This window comes from Hemisphaericaspora subhashii (assembly GCF_019202705.1).
Source record: "Hemisphaericaspora subhashii strain CBS 10753 chromosome Unknown scaffold10, whole genome shotgun sequence".
In the NCBI taxonomy this organism is placed as follows: Eukaryota; Fungi; Ascomycota; class Pichiomycetes; order Serinales; family Debaryomycetaceae; genus Hemisphaericaspora; species Hemisphaericaspora subhashii.
In genome coordinates, this window is record NW_026057440.1 from 81834 (window position 1) to 97757 (window position 15924).

Genomic DNA, 15924 nt, shown 5'->3' on the forward strand with positions numbered 1-15924 from the left:
ACATACGGTTATTCTCTAGATATTGTTCAATAATTCCCTCCTCCTGTGGTTGTCTATTACTACTTGTGAAGATATAAAAATAGCAATGAAACAAAAATGATCCGGCGGATTAAATCGAAAGAAAAATATATAATCCGCCATCCGAAAATCGGAATTCAAGGAACTGATTTAAATCGTATGTTTACTGGTTAATTGAACAATCTCGGGGAATTTAATATTAGAATTGACACACCACCAGAAGAGGGCTTCTACAACAAGTGTATCAGGCAATAGCCAAGAAATAAATTACAAAATTGAACTATGGGTTGGGAGGATTGGATGAAAGTGTAATCTCTCGGTGAATTTGAAAATGACCCATACTACGTTTATCGTTTTCGCATTAGACATTGCAGAATCTTAGAATTAACAATACGCTTAACAAGAATAGATGATCTAACTGTTAAGCCCATTTGTTACATATGAACCCATTCCAAACCCAATCAATCAGTAGAAAGAACACTCACAAAAGCTTTTTAAATATATGGAGTAATCTACGGCTGTAACATAATAAAAAAAAAGAACAATGGTAAATTACTCAGTCTACAGTACACAAAAATCTGAGTTTCGGCATTAACTTTAAATATAAATCCGACTAATAAATTTCATTTACATCATTCATTTATCATCATCACTTCCCTTGCAGATCATATCTGATGATTTTTAACAACCAGGAGTTTAAAAGGAATTGATTATGTCCTTTCATTCTCTTTAGTTTCTCTTTCCTTCTCTTTCTCTTTCTCTATTTCTTAATTAAACTAAAATAGATATAACAATGTCTAAATATAAAGAAGATAATTCAATGAATCAGGATGATTCAAATGATACACTACATAATAATAATCATTCCGAATATCAAGGATTCACTCAACAAACTGATGAAGAGATCCATGATTTAGTTAAGACTTTATCTCACAATGAAACATCTTCGATGCAATTAATTCGTTATCTAACATCAATGGATGAAGTACCTGGTATAAATACTTTCAAAAAAGATATTGATAATCCTCAATTAGATCCAGAATCACCTCAATTTAATGCAAAATATTGGGTTAAGAATTTACGTAAATTATATGATTCAGATCCTGAATATTATCGTCGTGCAAAACTAGGTGTTGCCTATCGTGATCTAAGAGCATATGGTGTAGCTAATGATGTCGACTATCAACCTACAGTCACAGATTTTCTTTGGAAACATGCACGTGAAGGACTACGTTCTCTTTGGAAGGAAGATAAATCAAGAATGTTTGATATTTTGAAACCTATGGATGCAATTATGAGGCCAGGTGAAGTTACTGTTGTTTTAGGTAGACCAGGTTCTGGTTGTTCCACTTTATTGAAAACCATTGCTGTTAATACTTATGGATTTGATATTGGAGAAGAATCAAAAATCAGTTATGATGGACTTAAACCTGAAGAAATTGCCAGAAGTTATCGTGGAAGTGTAATTTATTCAGCAGAAACCGATGTTCATTTTCCAAGTATGACAGTACAAGATATATTAGAATTTGCTGCCAGATTAAGTACACCCCAAAATCGTGGTGAAGGAATTGATAGAGAAACATACACAAAACATCTTGCATGTGTATATATGGCGACTTATGGTTTACTTCCAGCCAGAAATACTCCTGTTGGTAATGCTTTTATTCAAGGTTGTTCCGGAGGTGAAAGAAAAAGAGTATCAATTGCTGAAGTTTCAATTAGTGGAGCAAATTTACAATGTTGGGATAATGCAACTAGAGGATTAGACGCAGCTACTGCATTGGAATTTATTAGAGCTTTAAAGACTTCAGCCACGATTTTGGAAGCAACTCCTGTGATTGCCATTTATCAATGTTCTCAAGATGCATATGACTTGTTTGACAATGTTTCAGTCTTGTATGATGGTTATCAAATTTTTTTTGGTAAAGCTGACAAGGGTAAGGAATTCTTTGAAAATATGGGTTGGAAATGTCCACAAAGACAAACTACTGCTGATTTTTTAACATCTATCACGAATCCAGCCGAAAGAGAAACATTGCCAGGTTATGAAAACAGTGTCCCCCGAACCCCTAAAGAATTTGAAACATATTGGAAAAATTCACCAGAATATGCGGCATTGATCCAAGATATAGATCAATACCTTATTGATTGCGAAAAACTTAATACCAAACAAATCTATCATAATTCTCATGTTGCCAAACAATCTGACCACATTAGAGGAAAATCCCCATATACTGTTTCGTTCTTTATGCAAGTCAAATACATTATCCGAAGAAACATAAAACGAACAAGAGGTGATCCATCAATCACCCTAATGTCAGTTATTTCCCAAGCCATTATGGGTCTAGTCATATCTTCAGTATTCTACAATCTTGATTCCACTTCCACATCCATGAATTATAGAGGTGTTGCATTATTCTTTGCCGTTCTTTTAAATGCATTTTCATCCTTATTAGAAATCATGGCATTATTCGAAGCAAGAAAAATCGTTGAAAAGCATAAAAAATATGCCCTATATCGACCTTCAGCCGATGCACTAGCAAGTATCATAACTGAACTCCCCACGAAACTCCTAATGTCCATATCATTCAATTTAGTCTATTACTTCATGGTTAATTTCCGGAGAAATCCAGGAAGATTTTTCTTCTTTTGGTTAATTTGTTTCACATGTACATTAATCATGTCACATTTGTTTAGAAGTATGGGAGCAGTATCAACCTCATTAGCCAGTGCCATGACCCCAGCAACTATTTTATTATTAGCCATGGTCATCTATACCGGTTTTGTCATTCCCAAACCAGAAATGTTAGGCTGGGCCCGTTGGATCAGTTATATTAACCCGGTCGGATATGCGTTTGAATCGCTTTTGGTGAATGAATTCCATGGTCGGAATTTCACCTGTTCGACATTCATTCCCATGGGACCCTCATATGAGAATATCACGAATGCGAATCGGGTATGTTCGGTAGCAGGGGCCGATCCGGGGAGTATGATGGTCAGTGGGACGGAATATTTACGGTTGATGTATGGATATGAGAATGCTCATAAATGGAGGAATTGGGGGATTTGTGTGGGATATGTGTTTTTCTTCTTGGCGGTTTATATATCATTAACGGAATTGAATCGTGGTGCTATGCAGAAGGGTGAGATTGCATTATTTTTGAAGTCGTCATTGAAGAGACACAAGAGAGATAAGGAACGTGCTAATGCTGATGTTGAGAATGGAAGAATGAATGACAAAGTATCATATCTCGAAAAAGCAGAGGCTGATAGCTCGAGCAGTAAATCTACAGCAAAGGCAGTTGGAAATGGTGCAACCAAAGACTTAGCGCAAAATCAAGACCAAATATTCTTCTGGAGGGACTTAACCTACCAAATCAGAATTAAAAAAGAAGACCGAATAATCCTAGACCGAGTTGATGGTTGGGTTAAACCTGGTCTAGTCACGGCGTTGATGGGTGCCACGGGTGCTGGTAAAACAACTTTATTGAATTGTTTATCAGAGCGACTCAAAGTCGGAGTCATCACCGATGGGAAAAGAATGGTCAATGGACATGCATTAGATTCATCATTCCAGAGATCAATTGGATATGTCCAACAACAGGATTTACATCTTCCTCAACTGACCGTGAGAGAGGCATTACGATTTTCGGCATATTTGAGACAATCAAATTCTATTCCTCGTAAAGAGAAGGATAAGTATGTGGATTATATTATTGAATTGTTGGAAATGGAAGAATATGCTGATGCATTAGTTGGTGTTGCTGGTGAAGGTTTGAATGTTGAACAAAGGAAGAGATTAACTATTGGGGTTGAATTAGTTGCTAAACCGAAATTATTGTTGTTTTTGGATGAACCTACTTCCGGATTGGATTCTCAAACTGCATGGTCGATTTGTAAATTGTTAAGAAAATTGGCTGATCATGGTCAGGCTATTTTGTGTACTATTCATCAACCATCTGCTTTATTGATGAAGGAATTTGATCGATTGTTGTTTTTACAAATGGGTGGTCAGACTGTTTATTTTGGTGATTTAGGTGAGAATTGTCAGAGTTTGATTGATTATTTTGAAAAATATGGTGCTGATCCGTGTCCTAAAGATGCAAATCCAGCTGAATGGATGTTACAAGTTGTAGGCGCTGCTCCTGGTTCTCATGCCAAACAGGATTATTTTGAAGTATGGAGGAATTCCACCGAATATCAAGAAATTCAAAACACTCTCGATGAAATGGAACGAGAATTAGTCAAGTTACCAAGAATAGAAGATCCAGAAGCCCACTTAAAATATGCTGCGCCATTATGGAAACAATACCTCCTCGTATCACGGAGAGCTATAGTTCTGGACTGGAGAACTCCAGGATACATATATTCGAAACTTTTCTTATGTTTATCCTCAGCTTTATTCAACGGGTTTTCATTTTTTGGGGCCAATAATTCCATACGTGGTCTTCAGAATCAAATGTTTGCAGTCTTCCTATTCTTCATCCCAATGAACACCTTACTTGAACAAATGTTGGAATATTTTGTTCGTCATCGTGAGATCTATGAGGTTCGTGAATCAAGTTCGAGAATGTTTAGCTGGATTACTTTCATGGCAGCCCAAGTCACGAGTGAAATCCCATATCAAATTGCGGTAGGAACATTGGCGTTTTTCTGTTGGTATTATCCCGCTGGGTTCTATTTGAATGCCATCCCCACCCATCAGGTTGCCAGTAGAGGAGTTTTGATGTGGATGTTGGTATGTAGTTTTATGGTATATGCTACGAGTATGGGGCATTTAGTCATTTCATTTAATGAAGTCCCAATCAATGCGGGAAATGTTGGTCATTTGTTATTTTCATTCTGTTTGATCTTTTGTGGTGTATTGGCTGGTCCAGGACAAATGCCAGGATTTTGGATATTCATGTATCGGATCAATCCCTTCACATATCTTGTACAGGCCATTTTGACTACGGCGTTAGCAAATTCGAATGTGATTTGCTCCCCTCAAGAATTAGTTACGATTGTACCGCCCGAGGGTCAGAGTTGTCAAGGGTTTATGGATCCGTTTATTTCAACTGCTGGGGGATATGTGACTACGAGTGATGCTGGCGATTGTTTGTTCTGTCTGATGAGTGATACGAATGTGTTTTTGGCCAGTGCTCACGCATATTTCAGTCAAAGATGGAGGAATTGGGCAATTTTTACCTGTTATATTGTTGTAAATCTCATATTGGCTATATTCTTGTATTGGTTAGCAAGAGTTCCCAAAGGTACTAGAGAGAGGAAGAAGAAAGACAAACAAAAGACAAGTTGATTTCTTTAAGAAGCAAAGAGTGTTTGTAGTCTATTGTTTATAAATCGAGTAATGTTTTATAATAATTAATAAATTGATTAGAATGAGTATATTTCTTCATTATTTTCTAATGCCCACACAATAATATTGAAAAGAGGGAATCACCTTTATGTTTGTTAATAAGAGGAAAGAATGGGAATAAAATTCCGCTTTAGAATATTTTATTAATTAACTCTAGCCTTTATCCTTTAAGACATTGCCCGTTTCCATCAGTTTATTCACAATTTCTGGTGGTCATTCGGAGTTTAGTAAGCTCAAGAAGCTTACTTTTGAGAAGTTTTTTAAATTAATGGCTAAGGAAAGAAATGTTTCTGGCATGCTTATTGAATTATGAATTGCCCAACCAGTAGAAAACAGCCTTTGTAGGTTTCCCTGTTTGTCATTGAACCAATAGTGCTATTGAATAGTTCTGTATAAGCCATACTTCAGAATAGCAATGAATGAAATATAATTACTTTCAAACAACTTTTTGGAATGATTTTTAACCTTTGTCTTTTAACTTTAGGCTTTTGGTTATTTTACAGACGCCAATTTTTTTGGTTCAGATATTTTAAATTCTTCTTTTTTCCAAGATTTAAAGTTAATCAAATCGCACGCTTCCACTCCTGCCAACAAAATGCAGAAAGGTTCTAGAGAGTCCCAACAGTCGTCTCCCTAAAAAATGCACAACCATAACGTATATCAATCCGATGTGCTAGAGTGTACATGAATAATTGTATTCAAGAACTGATAACAAGTGACAATGATGCTCAGGTAACGCACGATGAAAATACTATAACTAAAGAACAAACGTAATTGGCCAAAACATTGCCCAAAATGGTACCACATTCTGAGCCCTTGCAACTTTCCATCGCGAGAATTTTTTTGAGTTGGGAGGGGTATAGATTTGTACGCGATACCCATCAGCATGGACATCAGATGGTTCTAAATCCAAGACTTCGAAAAAGCACCTATACAAGGCAATTCAGACGCGATTGTGTAAAATAATAGAGCCCAGTTCCATAAAAAACGCTTAGAAAACCGAAATGCTTACACTTGCGATATTTCATGACAAATAACAACAAGGAGCTATTTCTTTAGATTAATCATCTATATCTACCTATCGCTGATCTATCTATGTCACACATTTAACTTCATTTAAATTTACAACTTAGCCAAGAATGTATTTGAAGTAAACAAAGAACTGTAAATTTAAACTTTCGTGGAAGATGAGGAGTATTTGCTAGTCATTAAATTGTTTGTTTGAAGCAAATTTTTTGTTGTTATTGCTGATACTGCCCTTCAAGGAAAGAAGGTTGCTGGTAAATTTCTAATAATAGATCTCGAATGGCGATTTTACTGAAAGTTTAAACTGTAATGACGTTTCATTTTGCATCCCAAAGTTAGTCTTGAAAGCGTGATATAACCTTATTATTTCAAAACAAATAAATCCCCTTTGGCTTATTGGTAAATTCATAATTTAAGGTTTGACTTGTCGTGTTTTTGTAACATGGAATTAGGCTGTAGCACATAAAGCTGTTGGTAATAATCCACCCGGTTGCTATTAATTTCCAAACCAAAGTAATGTGAATATCTTTGAACCATTCCTACTTTCCGTAATATGGAAACTAACTAACATCTCTTGGCACACCTTACAGGAGGAGAAACGTGACCGAATCCAATTTATACTCGCAAAATAAAAAGTATAAAAATACGCCAATAACGTGTTAGAATTAGAACTTTAAATCCAAATAAGGAGAATGGTTTTGAGACATGGCCATTTTTGCGGGTTGTATCTTTCCTCAAACCATCGCATACATACTATTGCAGTAGTAACAAGACCTGGGAACCATCCTTATAGATCAACTATAAAGTCAGCATGTTTTCCGCCTTGACGTTTATTACAATCCTAAGAGAAAGACTTTTCTATATTTTACTCCTTCACCTTAATTGAAATTCCCAGTAATTGAAACCAAAGAAATGAAATTTCTAGGATTAATAATTACATTCTACCTAGCCCTATTGTCGGGGGCGATTAAGTTGAATTACGCCATAGATGGTGAGACGTATTACCTTCACTGTGACGAAGAAATTGGTTGTGTTTTAGCTGAGGAAGATGATGCAACTGACTTTACCTATGATGGCAATCAGGGTCTCCTCATGGTTGGAGACTTGTATGTGGGCTACCCCAATTCTGACCAAGAGAGCTTGACCTTGCTAGAGCTTGATGACGAGACTCTGTTGCTTTTGGCCACCCTTTCTGAAGATGGGCAGATTCTTACGGTTCAATCTACTTATTCGTGTGATTTACAGATCAGTGGAAACAATGGCGATGGCTGTATCGAAATTGAAGCATTCGGCGTGGGGTCAAAAGAACCAGAAGAACCAGAAGGACCAGGAGCACCAGGAGAACCAATTAAGTTGAATTACGCCATAGATGGTGAGACGTATTACCTTCACTGTGACGAAGAAATTGGTTGTGTTTTAGCTGAGGAAGATGATGCAACTGACTTTACCTATGATGGCAATCAGGGTCTCCTCATGGTTGGAGACTTGTATGTGGGCTACCCCAATTCTGACCAAGAGAGCTTGACCTTGCTAGAGCTTGATGACGAGACTCTGTTGCTTTTGGCCACCCTTTCTGAAGATGGGCAGATTCTTACGGTTCAATCTACTTATTCGTGTGATTTACAGATCAGTGGAAACAATGGCGATGGCTGTATCGAAATTGAAGCATTCGGCGTGGGGTCAAAAGAACCAGAAGAACCAGTCCCAGAACCTACAACTGAAACAAACGAGGACGAACCAGAACCTACAACTGAAACAAACGAGGACGAACCAGAACCTACAACTGAACCAAACGATGACGAACCAGAACCTACAACTGAACCAAACGAGGAAGAATCAGAGCCTACAACTGAACCAAACGATGACGAACCAGAACCTACAACTGAACCAAACGAGGAAGAACCAGAGCCTACAACTGAACCAAACGACGAAGAACCAGAACCTACAACTGAACCAAACGAGGAAGAACCAGAGCCTACAACTGAACCAAACGACGAAGAACCAGAACCTACAACTGAACCAGACGACCCAGAACCAGAACCTACAACTGGTCCTGAAGATCCTGAAGACCCAGAAGACCCAGAAGATCCAGAGGACCCAGAGGACCCAGAAGATCCTGAAGATCCTGAAGACCCAGAGAACCGAGAAGACCCAGAAGACCCAGAAGACCCAGAAGACCCAGAAGACCCAGAAGACCCAGAAGACCCAGAAGACCCAGAAGACCCAGAAGACCCAGAAAACCCAGAGGATCCAGAAGATCCAGAAGAATCTGAATCTAACACTCCATTTAAAATTTCTGCATCTGCGGACGGTACCCTTTACTTGAGTGTAGATGAGAATGGCGTTATTGTTCTAGATAGTGCCGACCGTGCTGCAGAGTTTTTCATCGTTGACAATTATTTGAAAACTGGTCAGTTATATGTAGCAATTGCTGACAAGATATTGATTACTTCCCCCAACATTGAGGATGCTTCTCCACAATGGGCTATTGTAGACGGCACGTTAGTATATTTGACTGCAGAAGGTGAGTACGCGTTGTTTAGTAATTGTGAAGGTGTAACGATCTATGTCGACGAAGATTGTGATCCATTAGTTCTTAAGATTGAGGTTATAGAAGACGAACCTGCAGAACCTACTGCTGGAGGCGAAGAAGGGACTACTACGGATCCTGTTCAAACCCCTGACGACGACAGCGAGAGTGCACCTGTCACTGTCACAAATGAAGTCATTGTCACTGTGACTGAATGTGTTGAAGAAACTATCTGTGAGACTAAGACTACTATTTCCAGAACAGTCATTACAACATATTGTCCTTTGGAAACTGAAAAAGTTGTTCGTACAATCACCGAAACTATTACTAGCTGCGACTTACATACTTGTAGAGAGCATGTGCACGAACTTACAACTACATATTATGTAACTTCCGTTGTTACTGTTATTGTCCCACATGGTGCTCCGTCTAAGGGTCCTGCCGGCCTTGACGATGTTCCCGAAGCTGGTCCCCAAGTAGCTCCTGGCGTTGCTCCTGGCGTTGCTCCCGGTGTCGTTCCTGAACCAGCCCCTGGCAAAGTTCCTGATGCGGCCCCCGAGCAAGGTCCCGATGTAGCCCCTGGCAAAGCTCCAGATGCAGTCCCTGGTGGAGAACCTGGTGTAACTCCTCCTGGCGATGAAGTCCCAATTCCACAAGTAGCTGGTGCCAATCAATCGTACTTAGTATCACTAGTTACACTTTTAAGTGTGTTGGTACCATGTTTGATTTTTCTTTGAGACTGAGTTGCTTTTCTTGAAATTTATTTAAATATGACCGAATTTTTTCGTTTATGACATATGCTTACTTTTATCTAGATTACTTTATATGATAATACATGTTTACTTTTATGAAATGTAAAAATTCTTTGATACAGCGTTTTTTCCTCTTAGAAACCGTAATATATCTATTCATGAATTAAGAGGAATTGGAGTTCTTTTATTTTTTAAGAGGATAGCTGGAATTCTCTAAGGTATTCACTTTGAATAAACCCCTTGAGCGACTACCTGTTTCTTTGCTGTTTTCGTGAATTTACAAAGTGGGCAACAATTGAACTCAATGCTTATGTAAGTAGTAAATGGAGTTCACTGCTACCAAGCATAAAACCATCCCTCCTGGATATACCAGGGACAGACGAGTTTCAAATACCTACTAATATCAAATGTCTCTATAATATTACTTTGTAGAATGTAAACCGTAGATTCAATTGGCTTGCACGACCTCATATGGTAGCTCTTGAGCACATGGTAACAGCCATTCATGAAGAATCACTCGCCGTCGGGTTTCGTTTCAGGATTTTAAATTTAGTAATTGGAATTTGGATGAGGTCTCTAGCAGTAAATTAGGACATACTAATAATACGACTACCGAGATACACTGTTAATTTGGACCATTCAAATTGTTCACCAATCGGGATCCAAAAGCCAAACTTTATTTGATGATATCAAGAACCAAAACAGTGATGCCAACTCCAAATTCTAAGGCTGCGACTTCGCTTCTCATCATTAACAATCATTCAAGAATTGTTGATAACTTGTTTATGATAGTCCTGCAGATAATACATTAAAAACTTTCTTTTATCATTCAAGATGCGTATCCACTTTGGCGTATTAGAGACGGTCATTTACAATATGAATTTGCACCTAAGGAGCTTGCGTCGTTTAGCAGTTGCGGAGAACCAATAATTTATGTTAATGAAGGTTGTGATCTACTAGTTACTGAAATCGAAACAAAAGATAAAAGTATAACCGAAAAACTATATGGACATCTAAAATGGGTAGTCTATGAGTATTGGTTAAAACCCATATTAATACTGTACCTTCTTCAATTACGTTGAATTTACATGTAGACTAAGCGACGCAATCAATCGGATTTATTTTCTCTTGGTTTTAGAAAATGAGAATAGTGACCGGCTTTATCACCAGACGAAGCTTATTGTTTTTTCATTAACAATTGAGAATTGAACCTATTGTATGTACATTATTGTCTGATATGTTCTCCACGTATTATTCTATTAACCCCTGATTTATCTTCTGAAAGTTGGCAAACTGAACTGCATGTGCGAATACGCCCATAATACAGTTCACGACAGACCGTGATGAATACTGCTCAGAAAATGGCTATCCCTGAGACGAAGGATTTTTCTAAATCCATCAAATTGATTAATCCCATCATAGTTTTGGTGGGAGTAACTAACCTGTCGATTCCTAATGTTACTTCAGGTGCTTTCATGTGCAGTCTAGGATTGTATAGTGGGAAAATTATTTACTTTCGATTTGTTCCAACCCCCCCCCCCCCCCCCCAAAAGAGAATAATAATTTTCAAATTACGACCAATTGCATATGATGATGACGAAGACTAAGAGAACGTTTTGAAAACCCATAAAACCTTAAAAAAAAACAGACGATTAATTTTAATTATGTAATTTACTTTTTATATATGAAGATTTTCTTGGAAACATATAGAGAATATTGAAACTGAATGTCTGAGAAGAACAATTCAAACTCTCAATCAGAACCAGATACCATGTTCAATGGTAGCAATGAAGATTATCAAGGATTCACCGAGGGGACAAGCAACTATATCAAAGACTTAGCACGAACTTTTTCTAATGAATCCAAAAACCCAGAAGAACAAGATTCATTAAATCTAGAACGTTGTTTAACTTCAATGTCAGATGTTCCAGGAATCAATCCCTACACAGAATCAATCGAACACACACAATTAGACCCCGAATCTCCTGAATTCAATGCTAAATTCTGGGTGAAAAATATTAGGAAACTATATGACTCAGACCCTGAATATTTCAGACATTCCAAATTGGGAGTGGCATATCGTAACTTGCGTGCCTATGGAATAGCTAATGATGTTGATTATCAACCTACTGTTACAAACTATTTCTGGAAACATCTAGCTGCTGCAGCTAGACATTTTCGTAAGGAAGATGGATCGAGATATTTCGATATTTTGAAACCAATGGATGCAATTATGAGACCCGGTGATCTTACTGTTGTACTCGGGAGGCCAGGGGCTGGATGTTCTACATTATTGAAAGCTTTGGCTGTAAACACATATGGTTTCCATTTGGATAAACAATCGAAAATTTCTTATGACGGATTAACTCAGAATGATATTAAGCAACATTATCGTGGTGATGTGATATATTCGGCTGAAACAGACGTTCATTTCCCCATGTTGACTGTTAATGAAACATTAAAGTTTGCAGCTCGATTGAGTACACCACAGAATCGAGGTGTTGGAATTGATCGAGAATCTTATGTAAACCATATTACTAGTGTATATATGGCTACTTATGGATTACTTATTGCTAGGAACACCAAGGTGGGAAATGCCTTTATACAAGGTTGTTCTGGAGGTGAACGAAAAAGAGTCTCCATTGCTGAAGTATCATTAAGTGGCGCAAATTTACAATGTTGGGATAATGCAACTAGAGGATTGGATGCAGCTACTGCTTTAGAATTTATACGAGCCTTGAAAACTTCGTCGACAATTTTAGAAGCTACTCCAATTGTATCTCTTTATCAGTGTTCACAAGATGCTTATGATTTGTTTGACAACGTTTTGGTCTTATATGAGGGGTATCAAATCTTTTTTGGAAGCGCCGAGAAGGCAAAACAATACTTTATCGATATGGGATGGAAGTGTCCTCAACGACAAACCACAGCAGATTTCCTCACCTCATTAACCAATCCAGCCGAAAGAGAACCATTGCCCGGATATGAAAACAAAGTTCCCCGTACCGCAAAAGACTTCGAAAGCTATTGGAAAAATTCCCCAGAATACACTTCCCTAATCAAAGAAATCGATGAATACTTCCAAGAATGTGAACGTCTAAACACTAAGAAAATCTATCATGAAGACCATTCTGCCAAACAATCCAAAAACCTCTCCGCTAATTCTCCATACACAGTATCATTCCCCATGCAAGTTCGATACATCTTAGGACGAAACTGGCTCAGACAAAAAGGAAACCCATCCATTCCAATCGTATCTATATTCGCCCAATTAATCATGGGTCTCATCATATCCTCGGTATTCTATAATCAACCGCCCACAACTGAATCATTCTACTATCGAGGAGCTGCCCTTTTCTTTGCCGTGTTATTCAATGCTCTTGGGTCCCTATTAGAAATTTTGGCACTTTTTGAAGCTAGACAGATCGTGGAGAAACATAAGAAATACGCCCTATATCGTCCAGCTGCCGATGCTGTTGCGAGCATAATCTCCGAACTCCCAGTGAAATTCTTAATGTCGATGAGTTTTAATTTTGTATTCTATTTTATGGTGAATTTCAGACGTGAACCAGGAAGGTTCTTCTTTTATTGGTTTACTTGTATGTGGTGTATGTTGGTCATGTCGATGTTATTTAGGTGTATTGGGTCGGTTTTTACGAGTTTGCCAAGTGCCATGACTCCGGCTAGTGTTGTGTTGTTGGCTTTGATTATCTATACTGGATTTGTAATTCCTGTGCCTAAGATGTTGGGATGGTCGAAGTGGATAAGTTACATAAATCCTACGTATTATGTTTTTGAATCATTAATGGCGAACGAATTTCATGGGAGGGACTTTACTTGTGGGGTTTTTATACCTACTGGACCAGGATATCAGGATTTAAGTAATGAAAATAGAGTCTGCTCAGTTGTGGGCGGTGAACCGGGGAGTCTTATTGTTAGCGGTACGAAATATTTACAATTAGCTTATGATTATCATAATTCTCATCGGTGGAGAAATATTGGTATTGTGATTGGATATACGTTGACCCTAACTTTGGCATATATACTCTTAACTGAAATCAACAAAGGTGCAATGCAAAAAGGTGAGCTTGTATTATTTTTGAGGTCAAGTCTACCAACTCAACGTAAAAGAAAACAACTCATCCAATCAGATATTGAAACTAAAACTCCCATTCAAGAAAAACTCACATTCAAAGAAGAATTTGAATCATCTTCTCCCACACCGCCAACTCCACCACCAAGTGATTCCATGCTGAACAAACTAGACTCAAGCGAGATTTTCTTCTGGCGGAACCTAACCTACGAAATCTCAATCAAAAAACAGCCACGAACAATCCTTGACCATATTGATGGGTGGGTAAAACCAGGGCTAGTCACAGCACTAATGGGTGCTACGGGTGCCGGGAAGACAACCTTATTAAACTGCTTATCTGAACGATTAACCGTGGGTGTCATCACTGATGGAAAAAGGATGGTGAATGGACATAGTTTGGACAGTTCATTCCGGAGATCGATAGGATATGTCCAACAGGCGGACCTACATCTTCCGACAACGACGGTCAGGGAGGCATTACAGTTTTCGGCATATTTGAGACAATCTAAATCGGTATCTAAGCAAGAAAAGGATAAATATGTAGATTATGTGATTGATTTGTTAGAAATGAATCCATATGCTGATGCTTTGGTTGGCGTGACTGGAGAAGGATTGAATGTTGAACAGAGAAAGAGATTGAGCATTGGCGTTGAGTTGGTCGCAAAGCCGAAATTGTTGTTGTTTTTAGATGAACCTACTTCGGGATTGGATTCTCAAACAGCTTGGTCGATTTGTAAATTGTTACGAAAGTTGGCTGATCATGGTCAGGCGATATTATGTACTATTCATCAACCATCGGCTTTATTGATGAAGGAATTTGATCGATTGTTGTTTTTACAAATGGGTGGTCAGACTGTTTATTTTGGTGATTTAGGTGAGAATTGTCAGAGTTTGATTGATTATTTTGAAAAATATGGTGCTGATCCGTGTCCTAAAGATGCAAATCCAGCTGAATGGATGTTACAAGTTGTAGGCGCTGCTCCTGGTTCTCATGCCAAACAGGATTATTTTGAAGTATGGAGGAATTCCACCGAATATCAAGAAATTCAAAACACTCTCGATGAAATGGAACGAGAATTAGTCAAGTTACCAAGAATAGAAGATCCAGAAGCCCACTTAAAATATGCTGTTCCATTATGGAAACAATATCTCCTTGTCTCCCATCGAGCCATCATTCTGGACTGGAGATCTCCCAATTACATCTATTCCAAATTCTTGTCCACCACTGCCGACGCCTTATTTAATGGATTTTCATTCTTTAAAGCCGATAGATCCCTCCAAGGACTCCAAAACCAGATGTTTTCCGTCTTTATGTTATTCCCGGCCCTAAACATCATTGTTCAACAAATGCTTCCGCACTACATCCAACAACGTGAAATTTTCGAAGCTAGAGAAGCAAGTTCACGAACATTCAGTTGGTTGGCATTCATTTCTGGACAAATTACCAGTGAAATTCCATTTCAAGTGTTGGTAGGTACCGCTTCGTTCTTCTGTTGGTATTATCCAGTAGGGTTCTATGAGAATGCCATATCGACAGACTCTGCGAATCAACGTGGAGTTTTGATGTGGATGTTTTTGGTTTCATTTTATGTCTATGCTACGACATTGGGACACTTATGTATTTCATTTAATGAAATTGATCAGAATGCGTTCATACTTGCCCATTTATTGCTTGCTATTTGTTTGATGTTTTGTGGTGTGTTGGCTGGCCCGGATAAGTTACCCCGGTTTTGGATCTTTATGTACAGGTGCAATCCATTTACATATTTGATGCAAGGGGTTTTGGGGACGGGCTTGGCTGATAATGAAGTTGTGTGTGCTGATTATGAATTGGTTGAGATTCAACCACCTTCAGGGATGAGTTGTGAGGCGTTTATGGGACCATTTGTGCTGGCAGCAGGAGGATATGTGGAGACTGAACCGGTCTCGGGGAATTGCTTATATTGTTCTATGAGTTCTACGAATGAGTTTTTGACACGGATTAATGCGGTGTTTAGTGAGAGATGGAGAAATTGGGCTTTGGTGGTTTGCTTTATTGGTGTGAATATTATTCTTGCGATTGTGTTTTATTGGTTAGCTAGAGTACCTAAAGGTAGTAGAGAAAAGAAGAAGACGATCACATTGAAGGATGAAGAAGAGTAAAGCTTCT

General features: G+C 38.2%; 3 protein-coding genes across 3 annotated transcripts; all 3 read left to right on the top strand. All coding sequences in view use genetic code 12, as the record gives it.

Moving 5' to 3' along the window:
* Positions 1-811: 811 nt before the first annotated feature.
* J8A68_005943 (pleiotropic drug resistance family ABC transporter) lies at positions 812-5314 on the top strand (the record flags this gene model as incomplete). The annotated part of the gene is made up of 1 exon (XM_049410064.1): positions 812-5314. The coding sequence occupies one exon, from the start codon at positions 812-814 to the stop codon at positions 5312-5314; it is 4503 nt and encodes a 1500-aa protein (XP_049260757.1).
* Positions 5315-7312: 1998 nt separating this feature from the next.
* On the top strand, positions 7313-9667 carry J8A68_005944 (uncharacterized protein; the record flags this gene model as incomplete). Its single annotated transcript, XM_049410065.1, has 1 exon — positions 7313-9667. The coding sequence occupies one exon, from the start codon at positions 7313-7315 to the stop codon at positions 9665-9667; it is 2355 nt and encodes a 784-aa protein (XP_049260758.1).
* A 1741-nt stretch (positions 9668-11408) lies between these two features.
* J8A68_005945 (pleiotropic drug resistance family ABC transporter) lies at positions 11409-15917 on the top strand (the record flags this gene model as incomplete). Its single annotated transcript, XM_049410066.1, has 1 exon — positions 11409-15917. The coding sequence occupies one exon, from the start codon at positions 11409-11411 to the stop codon at positions 15915-15917; it is 4509 nt and encodes a 1502-aa protein (XP_049260759.1).
* Between the last annotated feature and the right edge of the window lie 7 nt (positions 15918-15924).